This window comes from Echinops telfairi, unplaced genomic scaffold (assembly GCF_000313985.2).
Source record: "Echinops telfairi isolate 266 unplaced genomic scaffold, ASM31398v2 ScPeMD7_3;HRSCAF=10, whole genome shotgun sequence".
Lineage (NCBI taxonomy): Eukaryota > Metazoa > Chordata > Mammalia > Afrosoricida > Tenrecidae > Echinops > Echinops telfairi.
The window spans coordinates 4,113,752-4,126,355 of NW_022103899.1; the positions used below are offsets into that span (position 1 = coordinate 4,113,752).

At 46.3% G+C, this 12,604-nt stretch overlaps 1 protein-coding gene across 12 annotated transcripts in view; it reads left to right on the forward strand.

Moving 5' to 3' along the window:
* The window catches only part of OSBPL6 (oxysterol binding protein like 6), a 185,113-nt gene that overhangs the window by 112,371 nt on the left and 60,138 nt on the right, over positions 1-12,604 (forward strand). For all 12 annotated transcript variants that reach the window (XM_045294636.1, XM_045294633.1, XM_045294647.1 and 9 more), the window contains exons 5-9: positions 2,689-2,742; positions 3,853-3,966; positions 4,067-4,237; positions 7,306-7,438; positions 12,298-12,401. In XM_045294636.1, the coding sequence (XP_045150571.1) occupies positions 2,689-2,742; positions 3,853-3,966; positions 4,067-4,237; positions 7,306-7,438; positions 12,298-12,401 (576 nt within the window). The remainder of the gene's footprint in view (positions 1-2,688; positions 2,743-3,852; positions 3,967-4,066; positions 4,238-7,305; positions 7,439-12,297; positions 12,402-12,604) is intronic.

The window sequence follows — 12,604 nt, forward strand, 5'->3', positions numbered from 1 at the left end:
AGAGAAAATGTTTTGAGAATGAAGTACAAATGTGCTTTACACAATTGATGTGTGTATGGATTGTGATAAGAGTTGTATGAGCCCCTAATACAATGTTTAAAAAAAAAATCAGCCAGTTAAAAGCCTTGAGGTTAACAATGGTCTGATCCACAACCAGTTGTGAGAGTGGCAGTTCCTTTTTCCATGCATGTTGGGGATTCACTTGATAGTAGCAAACAACAAGAAAATGTCCCGCCCCCCGCCGCCCCCCTCCCCCCCCAGTATAAACCCTTCAAGGGACCGCGCAGCCTCGCCTATGAAACCGCCAGAACATCTCCTCTGTTTTCCACATGGGCCCTGTACTGGACACTCGGGTAGGTGGCCATGCAGGGGAACTTCCCTGAGGACATGCTTTTTGTGGTTCTTTAAGGGGAAAGGCCTCAAAGTAACCAGATGGGGAATGCTGCCTCATTTCTCTGCGGCTCAGGCTGAATGAAATCATCCCTGCAGCTTCGGACTAAGATGCTTTCTCCCCAGTCTGAAGCTGCCTCTCCTGAGCCCATCATGTTATGCCAGAGCCAGGAATCTCTTTCCATTTTGTTCCTCCTCCCATTTTGCCCACCTGACCATTCTCTTTCCTGGGATCACGTTTTCCTTTAACTCTGACCTTCCCAATTTGCAATTTCTCAAATCCAGGGCCAGGCTAATTTTTTTACCCCACAACCATTCTGTGGACTCTCTCTGCGAAGGTGCTTTGGTGGAAATGAGGAAACCAGGGGAAGGTCCGAGGAACACGCTTAGTGTGAATCCTTAGGTATAACGTAGCGCTCTCCAAAACCGGCAGAGGTTCGCAGCCACTCTTTCGGGATTGCAACTATAACGATTTTGCTACATACATCATAGGAGCCATCCCTTGCACACACAGAGCCCTGGTGGTGTCGTGGGTGATAGATTGGACTGCTAGCTGCAAGGTCAGCAGTTTGAGCCGACCAGCAGCTCCCTGGGAGAAAGATGAGGCTTTCTGCACCCAGAACAATTTAGCCTGAGAAACCCATGGAAACTTCTACTCTGCCCTATAGCGTCACTCGGAGCCAGAACAGTTTCTTATCCCACACATTGGGATTGCCTGTGTGGTGCAACCAGCTAAGCATTCCACTACTGGCCAGAAGATTGGTAGTTCTAACCCACCCAGAGGTGCCTCAGAAGACAGACCTGCCGATCTGCTTTGAAAAGATCACAGCTTTGAAACCCTGCAAAGAAGCTTTGCTCTGCACCTCTGGCTCACCGTGAGGCTGAACTGCGGGGTGGCAACCAACAGGAGAAACATCACCTTGCCTGGCCTTTTCCCCAGGCCTGTCATGCTGGTGCTGCTCAGCAGCCCCGGCTGCGGAGTGGTTACGGGCCGGGCTACTCAGTGGAAGGTCAGCAGTTGGGAACCACCAGCCAGTCCACAGGAGAAAGACAGGGTTCTCTACTCCCGTCAAGAATTACAGTCTCAGAAACCCACAGGAACAGCTCTACCCTGTTCTAAAGGGTTGCTATGAGTCGACATTGAGTCTGGTTTGCTTTGGGGCTTTTGTTTTTTGGTGTAATACTGCCATACATTTATTTAATCCTCAGCAAGGGTGATTGCTCAAGCCCTGGGCAGTTGCATGATCAAGTAATTTTGTTAACTGTAGCGATTCTTTCTTCTTGTGCTACCTTGTTATCACCCAGTACCTGTAGCACAGGAATAGAAGGGCTGGCTCTGCACCAGCAGCGTGTGCTCGCACTTGGGTCAGCTCGGTGTCTGTACCAGATCAAAGCTTTCCAGCATTAGGATGTCCCGACACTAGGGACTCTCCCAATATCGGTGCACAATAGAGGGGAGCGTCAGGCCTTGTGTTGGGTTGGTCCTGGGAGCTGTGGTTCTCCTTTGAGTTGTGCAGTGGAGGGACATCACAGCAGAGTTCCGGAGTGTATACTGAACAAACACGGTGACATCTGTTTGACCAGGAGCACCTTGGTGGAGACAAAAGTTGCCAAATATGTAAATATATATATGTGCATATATATTTTAAATCCTTAATGTATTTCAGAAGTAATTTTTGATTGCTTGCTAGTAGTGAAATGAAAGCATTTTGCTACATGGAGCTGTGAGCTTATTCCTAATGCCACTCCTTAAATTGTCCAGACAATTCCATTTTGGTAACAGACCCGAGCATGTCCAGGCATTAGCCATCGTGTCCAGGGGAAGGTCGGGAGTCCATCCCAGGGCAAAGACCCCCATCCAGACAGGCTTTCTCACAGGTTGATGTGGAGACCCAATCCCCTCGTTCTTCCTAAACATGTCCAGGAAGCAAGGCATTTAATTTTTACTTTTCTCTCCTCATGGTTCTCAGTTTCAAAAATATCCCAACTCGGTTCATTGAGAAGGTCTCAATCGCAGGCCTTAAGACATCCTCCCTGTTGAGAAAACCCACAGTTTAAAGGCTGCTTCCCCATTGAACTCTATATAACAAAGAGCCCTAGTGGGTTAACATGTGGGAACACACGCTGGTCTCCTTACCGCTTAGTGTGACTGACAGTGCCCAGGTGCACTGGAGACAAGTACATTTCAATGATCAGACATATTGATGACTGGATGCCAAGGGGCGTTACACCCACAATGTGAATGTTTTCCATAATTCAGAAGACAGGCAGTAACCATGGGCTGTTTGGTTCTTGCAGCGCTTTTTTGTCCTGGATAATGGAATGCTAAAGTATTCAAAGGCACCACTTGATGTAAGTAGCACGCAGGACGTTTTTCAGAAACTGATTTAGAATTCTGCTTGAAGTGAGTAAATACCATCCTTATGCAAGCCTTATGCTGTAGTTACCAGCTTTGTGCATTCCTCTGCCTGTAACATGTAACAAGCTACCCGCCATGCTCCGTGCCATGCGTGTTGTATGCATGTAGTCGAACCTAGTGCACAGTCTCAAACTAGAGAAGAGTTCATACTGAGTTCCAGAAAATTAAATGAAGGTTTATTTGAACGATTGTGACCTGTGACACCGAAAACAGAAGTGCAAACCCTGAAAGTGAGGCACTGGTCGGACGGCCCTTTCTCCGTGGAAGAGAAACCCCAGGGGCTGCTCTCTGCACGTGCTTTGCATGCTTTTCTGTGTGTTTGCTTGTGAGACTTAGAGCGATCTTTGCTGCTTGTCCTAAAACCTGCCTCTTGAACGTTATGTCTAGTTCCTGCATCCCCGTTTCTTGGGAATCCCAACACTAAAGTTATTCCAAACTCTTGCATATAGTAAGTAGTTGCCTGCCTGCACAACTAGAAACCGCCGTCCTTGTTATCGCTGGGTCGCAGGGGAGAAAACGGAGGACTCAGGTGTAGGCTTTGTCCCCACCGCGTTCTTTGAATCAGCTGTGTGTCCTTGACCCACAAGGGGACAGTCACAAGCTGGAGCCTGCTGCTCCGGGCTCTTGCGTCCCAGCTGCTCCGTCTGCCCCAGCAGCTGTTGCCAGTTGGTTACTCAAAGATGTTCTGGATTGGGCCGGGGTCAAAGATTTCCCACTGTTCTTTTAGGAACCACTAAAGATGTCTTTGGGGGGCGTCTAAACCGTGTGCTCTATAATGATGAAGAATTGCGACTGTAGGCTGTGCCAAAGGTAGGAATGAGAGATGAACAGGCTTCTTTATTGCAATTGCTGTGAAGTTGCTGCAACTTCCACCGTCCTCAGAGGAAGAGAGCCGTAGCCGGGTCCAGCCCCTTCTTAGAGGAGACATCCCATTCTCATTCCCACGGCGATATGAACAGTTGCATTGAGGTCACGTAAATTAACCACAGAAGCACCTGTCATGATATGCCCCTCCAGTCTATTGACTCGTCTCCTGATTGCAGATTCAAAAGGGGAAGGTCCACGGGAGCATTGATGTCGGCCTCTCGGTCATGTCGATTAAAAAGAAGGCTCGGCGAATAGACCTCGACACGGAAGAGCACATCTATCACTTGAAGGTGAAAGCGTGTTCCAAGGCTCTGCTCTTAGCGGGGGACTGCAGGTGCCGTCCATGGTAACCGCGAAACGGGTTTCCCCATTGCTTTCTCCTTGTTTTAGGTAAAATCCCAGGACTGGTTTGATGCCTGGGTCTCGAAATTGCGCCACCACCGATTGTATCGTCAGAATGAAATTGTGAGGTCCCCGCGAGATGCTAGTTTTCATATATTCCCTTCAACCTCCACAGCTGAATCCTCACCAGCTACTAATGTCTCCGTTGTGGATGGAAAGGTACGGCTTTGCTCCGTGGATGTTTTTGTGGAAAATATAAAAAAAAACCAATGGAGTCTCCTTTGGAAAACCAGAAAGGAAGGGAGGACTTATTTGTAAACTAAACACTCAGAAACCAGTGGTGACATTGGCCATCACAGTGAACCACAAGAATGGATGAGGCAGAAATATGGGTCACCAAGAGAATCGGTGGTTGTTTTCCCTTCCTCTGTGTAATTGTATGTGGCTCTATAGACCTGGTGGTGGTGTGGGTTCCACAGTGGGCTGCTAGCCTCAAGACCAGCAGTTCAAAACCACCAGCCACTCCTCAAGAGAAAGATGAGGCTTGCTCCTCTTGAAAATATTTACAGTCTCAGAAACCCACAGGGGTCGTTCTACTCTGTCCAAAGGGTCACTCTTAGAAGCCCCACAGTGACCATGAAGGAAAGAATTAGGCTGTACTCAGCCTCCAGAAATCAGGTTCCTCCCTGGGTGATGATAAAGAGCAGAAGACCCTAAAGTTTGGGGGTTTTTTGCTAAGGACACTGGCTTTTCTGGCTTGGGTTATGACGTACCCATGACCCAGAGCAAGACAGTGAATTTGCCTGTGAAGTTAATGTGAGTCCGCCTAAACATAGGACAGTCATATGCATAGAAGCCCGTGGGACTACTACGTAGTGACCATGTTTGTTGTTGGGCGCTTGACACCACTCATCTCTGAACTCAGAGACAATGAATGCTTGTTGGTTCGGAAGTGGCACAGCCATTAAAGAGCAATCAGAATCTGAACCCACGCCTCTGTTTCCAGACTCGTGGCAGACTAACTTAAGGAGGCTGGCGTCGTCCTTTCAGCTGTGATGAGAGTTCATGGTGCTGTCGCACTAGAGACGGCACCTGCTCAAAAGTCAAGGTTATGGCAGCAGGCTAGGGGACAGCTGTGTTCTCCTGCAGTAAGTAAGGCTGTTCAAATGGTGCCATGTTGCACCCAAAGGTGCTCCAGCTTCATACTTGGCACCTGAAATGAAGGTGAAAGGCTCTAGGACCTGAGTTCAAGAACGTGTCAACGCAGAGTCTGCTCCTCTCGGTTGGTTTGCCCAGCACTGAATGCAATGCACACATGCAGGCTTCCTTTGCAGAACACTGGAAAAGCTCATGCAGTAGGTGCTCATAAACGAGGTTACTGGAATCTCTGGACATTACCCCCTGGTGTCTCAAGTTGATTCTGGCTCCTAGCAACCCCACAGGGCAGAGTAGAACTGCTCTCTTCCACAGGGTTCCTGAGGCAATTTTCACAGAAGCAGACTGCCTCATCTTCCTCCGGAGGTGGGGCTTGTGAGTTTGAACCACTGATCTTTCCATTAACAGACTAACGTTTACCTCACTACGCCACCAGGGCATCTTTAATGGAGATCATTCAAGTGCTTTTTGTTAAATTCCCTTAATTATTATTTCACACGGTTCTCAAACCTTATGCGTGTATTGCTTCATTCTGGTGGCCAGCCTGGCTAACCTGTGCCTGCTCAAAGATCTTCCTCCTAGAGATCCGATTTTGCTCACCTTCATGCAAAGCACTTTGACTTGAAAGGATTGAACCAGCAATGACAGGAGACAGAAAGAAGAGAGGCCCTTCAACCCATCTCACAGGCCCAAGATTACCCCCATTTTTCTCTGCAGCAGAGAACCCGATTAAATTTCCAGAGTGAGTCCAAATTAAATGAGAGCTGTATCTCAGATGGACCTTTTATAAGTACAAATGTTTAATTATTGGATTAGCCCCGCCCCGCCCTGCGTCTTTGACACCAGAGTATTGATAAAAGATAGATTCTTTTCATTGCTGGTGTTATGAATTAAACACTTGGGTGCCATCTGAGAATGTAGAACTGAAACCCAATCCTCTGTTTGCCTTGAAATAACAGAGCTGTTCGACTCTGGTTTTCACGAAAGATCTATTGTGCTAGGGACCTAATGATGTGCCTCTAAGATTTAGCCCAGTGCAAGGTTTCTATTACATTGATCAAAATGCAGTAAAGACTAGGAAGAGCTTTGTATCACTTTGCCTGCATCCGAAATATCAAATTATGAGACCCCTGAACGTTAATTGGTTTGGGGCCCCGGGAGAGTAATAAATAAGTCTGGGTTTGCTAAGCATATGCACCCTTCACATCATAATAATTTAGAAGAGTCACTATCAGTTGTAATTGAATATTAAAATCAAATACAAAGTTTTAAAGTTGCCCTAGCTTCTTGGGCAGTGTCTCTTTTTGCATTGAGTATTTAGTGCTTCATTAACATTAGCTTCCGTTCTCTCACCTAAGACCTCTAATGCACATGCTGCCAGCTGCAGATAATAGTCATGTCACTTTTAAGATAGTATCAATTCGAATATGCGGTTCAAGAATTGCAAGATTGCTTGCTGGTGAATAATCTACTTAGGAATCTCCCAGGGTTGGTGAGATGTTGAGCTGATGGTGTATGGGTTCCGAGAGGATAAAAAAGCCTTCAATCATTAATTAAGAAACTTACTGGATAATTTTTCAGTTTAGGAAACACAGAAGGAGTGGGTGCACAGGGACAATAACTGATGCAATGGTTTCTAGTGGATGGGGGAGCGAGGGTAAGTGGAATTGGGGAGCAAACAATGACAGCGGGAAGGGGGAGGGAGCACTAGAATGGATTGTGCTGGTGTAGACACCACTCTTTTTAAAAGCGACTGTGGAAGCTTATGATATGTGAATTTTATATCAATAGAACTATAAAACTTTTAAAAAACCAAAATTTACAGGATAACTTTAGGATCTGATTTGGTGAGTCGGAGGGACAATACTCGAGCGCCCCTTCATTGACTGGAAGACATAGCAGCTCATGACAGTGTTTTTACTTTAAAGATATTCCTTAATGCTCCTGGGGTTTTGAAATTTGGCTCAACCACGCACACCATGCCACACTTAGCCAAGAGGAGTCTCCCATATCCTGAGCAGGCCCTAACTTTGTTAATGTTTTAGTGAGAATCGTCGCATGTTGTGACAGTTGTTGACCTATGTCCTGCTTCTGCTTACCTAACCATCTGCTCCATCCTGAGTGTGTTGCAGGTGCAGCCCAGCAGTTTGTCATGGCAACCGCCTTTGCCGTGCAGCAATAGCCTCCCTGCCACCTGTACGACAGGCCCGAGTAAAGTGGCAGCCTGGCTTCAGGACTCAGAAGAAATGGACAGGTGTGCAGAAGGTTAGTCCTGCCCCAGGGTAGCCGGTGACAAAGTGCAAACAAAAAAAAAAGAGAGCTACGTAATTGAAGACTAGATCCATCTCCATCTTCTGACTCAGAAGGCTCACAGGCTCACCCTGGGTTTTACCTTTACCCTGACTTCCACCCACACACCTCATCTCATGACTAGTCCCCGCTGTCCTCCACACCAGCACCCTGGGGCAATCACATGATGACTGAGTGCTGCCTTCAGCCCACAATGCCTTGCTTCTCCCCTGCCTCTGCCCTCCTCCCTGGGTTCCTTCTACTCCTGCCTCCTTGGTTGCTCTCTTGTTTGTTGTTAGTATTGTTGAGGCTCTACAATGCAATCCGGAGCCCTGGTGGCCTGGTGGTTATCCATTGAGCTGCTGACCCCAAGGTCAGCAATTCAAAACCACCAGCTGCACCTTGGGAGGGAGACGGGGGTTTGTACTCTGTAAAGAATTACACTCTCAGAAACTCACAGCGGCAGTTCTACCCTACTCAGTCGTGTTGGGTCGCATGAACTCGATAGCAGGGAGTGTAGTTTTACCGATGGCAAAACCCACATCAATTCAACAGTGTCTGCAGGTGCCCTTCAGAGACACTGAGTGCATTCTTGGAGTGGTGTAACCGTTCCCACCTTCCTTTTCTTAGACCTCCCTCATCAGCACAAACTCACAGTCCCCTAAGTTTCCCATGGCATCTTCCAACGTGCTACTGTCCGTTTGTTCTCATGTAGAAAGATCTTGAAGGAGCACAGTGCTCAAGGCAGACATGTTTTGCAAGTCAGGCTAACCTGTTATTTGGATCTACAAAGACTTTTTGGTTAATGGTTTAAAGGTGATTCAGAGTGTCTCCAAAAAGCCTAGAGTCCATAAAATCTGAAATAAATTGTTTATTTAAATTTAAGTAGGGACTCAAAATTATCAGATGACTTTACTTTCACAAGAATCTTATAAAAGAGGAAAGTGTCAGGGGAGGGTGATGGCATCCTGTGAGACTTGATCAGGGTGGCAGGACAGCACAATGGATACGATGGATGTCACTGAACTGGTATGTCCAGAGAATGGTGAAATGTCATATTTGCAATGTGCCCCAATGAAGTTGGGCTCAACATATTATCAAGATAATTTTTAAAAATTCACCCAGGGTCGCCTTGTAACATACTGCCTATACTGCCCTTCATTTTATCAATTTGAGATTCAAACCCGTGTTACTTGAGGATCAAAACCCGTGTTACTCGAGGGTCAACTCGGGGGTCAACGGTTGAAGCCAAACATCATTTCACTAGACCTCTGCAAGTGGTTCTAAGTTGATTTGGCTCTCTTATAACCTGTAAATTCAGTAGCCTTCCACTCCAGTTCTGTTGCTGAAAAGATTGAGACCACCCACTGGGACCATCGCCCTGCCGTCTGGTCCAATGAGTAGCCATGGACGTTGACTCACACCTCTCCCTCTGGGCTGCTAAAGACTCCCGGACGCTCTCTCAGTCTGGGAGGAGCTCCTGCACGTCCTGTGCTGTCTTCTCTACCTAGGCCCTATGTCCTGCCTTTCAGTTCTCCTCCAGGACTTAGTGCAGTATTGCCATTAGTCCACACTTGGCCGGGGAGGAAAGTCGAGTGCATGGAGGTTAAGGAATTGGGCCCAGGTCACGAGCTGCCAAAGTGGAGCCACTGGGGCTGCAGCCAAAGCCAATTTAACCCCAAAGCCAATTCTTTCCCACTGTATCATGCTCCCTCAGGATTGATATTTCTTAAAATAGATCTTATGCCCATAAAAACAACCCATCCTTGGTTCCCCATTGCTCTAGGGTTTTAGTTTAAACTGCTTAGCCCAGCACTTAGCATCCAGGCTTTTAGCTCGGGGCTCTATTTATTCTTCTTCTGAACTTGCCTTCCATGGGGCCCTGCAAGAGTCCAAACTAAACTTGGCTGCTCTCTCTCTTGAACACACTTACGCATCCCCATCCCGCTGTCCTTGCGCGGGTGTTTCTTACCACCCAACAGTGCCCTCTCTGCCCTTCTCCATCCACCTGGCTGCTCTGCTGAATCTCTCCCATCCGTCTTCCAGACCTGGAGTAATTCCACTCTCCTGGGAGGATGATCTGATGACCTCACACTATCCTTTGCTAAACTCTTGGGGCACTTTTTTTTTTAATCTGCCAGTCCTTTGCTCACTCGATTGCGGTTGGTCGCATTATGGACACGTATAACGGCCTCGCTAATCAGAGCTGTGAACTTTCATTAGCTGAAGTCCTGAAGTCATCTGTGTGATTGCCTGGAACGCAGAGATGTTTGCCCTTTTATATACACAGCCTTAAAACTTTGTATTTTAAAGTGGCTTCAATGTAGCTGGGTAGACAGATTTTTTTTTAATTTCAGTAGGACATTTTTTTTCTTTCACCAGAATGTTAACTCCATGAATCTCATCTGATTGCTCTGCTCCTTGTGCTCAAAATTGTGTTGGGAACACAGTTTCCTCCCAATCAGTTGTACTTAGCTGAACGCTTGGGTGACTCTGGATTAGTACCACTGATTTAATCATTCTTTAGCTGGGTTGTATGTTTCTTTGGGGACAAGGCAGGCATGTTGAGAGATGCGTGCACTGTTTGGTATTTAAGTTTCTGATTTTTAACTATTATGGGAAAGATCTAGGTCATTCTTTCTTTGCATAATTTTTGTTATCATTCAGAACTTAAAATTAGATTTTCATCTTAATTTACTGGAACTCCAGAGATTTTTATTGCTGTAGGTAAATCTTTGTATTCCTTACATACAGCCAAACCCTCAGGACAACCAGGAAAATCCTGCCAAGAATTGTATTAATTCCACGTTTCATACGATAAAAGTGGTGAGCAGTGGTGTGTCCTGTTCCGAGGCACGAATCTTGCAGCGTCGTTAGATTGAGCAGGGTCCATATGTTTACACTCCGTTTCTGGTTTCCAGAGAACCAGACAATGGCTCTTCCACCCTCTCAGTGACTACTCTTAAATCAGGAGAGTCTCCGAGTTCACTGCCATGGAGTAGATCCCCTATAGGACATAGTGACCGCATAGAACAAGGTAGAACTGCCCCTTCGGGTTCTGGAGACTAACTCTTCATGCAAGTAGAAAGCCTTGTCTTTCTCCCATGGTGTCTTTGAACTGCTGACATTGTAATTGGCAGCCTTGTGCCCACGATGCCACCAGGGCTCCTAATTAGGAAGGTAGGTAAGGTCAGTACCCCTGTCACTGCTTGACAGACAGAGAGCAGATGGATGTCTACCGACTCTTAGTTTGGGGTCCTTTGCCTTGAATAAAGTTCATTCGAAAAGTTCTCTTTTCACTCTGGTAGAATAAAAAGGCAGGAGAGGAACGGAGGGTGCTTGAAATGTTGACGTTACACCATTCGTATTTCAAATCTGAATTCCAATAAGGTCAGTATTTAACTAGGGTCACCATTTCCAAAATTTGTAGACTAAGAAGAAAAAACTGGGTCAGGAAATTGACTTCCGGAAATTGAGCCAAGAAAAGCATAGGGGCGGCAACAGATCAGTGTCTGGCTCCCGGGCCCGGGTAGCTCAGCAGGAGGAATGGATACCAGAGGCGGACCTCACGTTTGCTGAGGGCGAGGGCCAGCGAGAGTGTGGGAGGACGGACTTGGGACGATCTCTGTCCTGGCACTGCCAGCAGTGATGGACTCCAACACACTAGTGGTGGCACAGAGGGTGCAGTGCTGCGCAACGTCTTGCTCTGGTGTGCAGATGTCGTCACGAGTTGGAGCTGAGCCACAGTCGGTAGCAATACCAGGGGCTCCATCAGGGGCTGCTCAGAGCAGCGGCCTGGTGATTCTGAGCGCCACCTTAAAGTCCCCGAACACTCACCTTCCCATTTCATTTGCTATTCAATTAATTTTTTTAATTGTGTCGATTAAAATGTTCATGGAGGAATTTCTTTTTCTGGTTTTCTAGACATGGGACCAAATACTCCCTTTAATTTGATAGAAAATGAAGTTGACGTAGGAATTTTGGCAACTGATTTACAAATTTATATTTCTGTCCTGTAAGATGAAACAGTTAATACAATTATGAAATGCTTCAACAACTCCACACACAAACCTACACCTAAAATCCCCAGCTGTAACTATCTACCGCATATACTTGAGTATAAGCTGACCCGAATATCAGCCAAGTCACCTAATTTCACCACAAAAACTGCATTAAAAAGTGCTGAAAACCTCGGCTGTATACACGAGTATATACGGTATGTTGATTGGCCTCATCTAATTAATCTTTGGTCATGTTTTGCTGGATATGTAAGGAACCACTCAGATTTTTGAAATGCAATGATGAGCAAGGATAATAGACATGAAATTTTTACCAATGGACCACAAAAGATAAGAGCGATCATAATTATAAAATGTATCATTTAGCAGAGATGTGTAGCCCTGGCCTATTGCACTCTGCTCATGAGAGCACACATGCCAGGAGGCATGTTCTAAATGTGTAATAACGGTCTACATAGCACAAATACTCCATGTTCTTGACAGTGTTTAGCTTTACATATTAAAGGTGGTGCACTGTGATAAGCATTGATCCAAACCCTTCCGTCGCTCTGGGGGAGGAAGATGAGAGTCTGTTTGCATGGCTTAGACCCAGGCTCGCGGGAAGGGAGCACACATCATTTGATTTAGATTTTTAATAGCTCTCTATCCAATGTTTTAAGCCAGAAAAGGACCTGTTCTGCTTCATTGGCCAATATCGCTGCATCACTGTGGAGTCACCGAATCGTATTGGCCATCTCTGGATGGATTCCTTTTTGACGACCACCTCCACTGCCACCCAGAGGAATGCTAACATATTTCTGTTTCTGATTCCATTAGATCTTGCCCATTGCCAGTCCAACCTTGTGGAATTGAGCAAACTCCTTCAAAATTTGGAAATTCTGCAGAGAACCCAGTCGGCACCTAACTTTACTGACATGCAGGTAAACCGAATGGCTGCTGCTGGTTGAAGGACTTACACAGTGAACTCGAGTTTTACTGACTTTTCCTGGGAATAAACAAGGCAGTGTGTAAAGGGAAGTAACAGAATAGACTAGGTCCTATTCCGGATTGTTCTGAATCTTTTTGAATTTCAGTGTCATTGAGTTCATTGCTTTGTCTATTTTTATTGTTTTACTTCAAAATG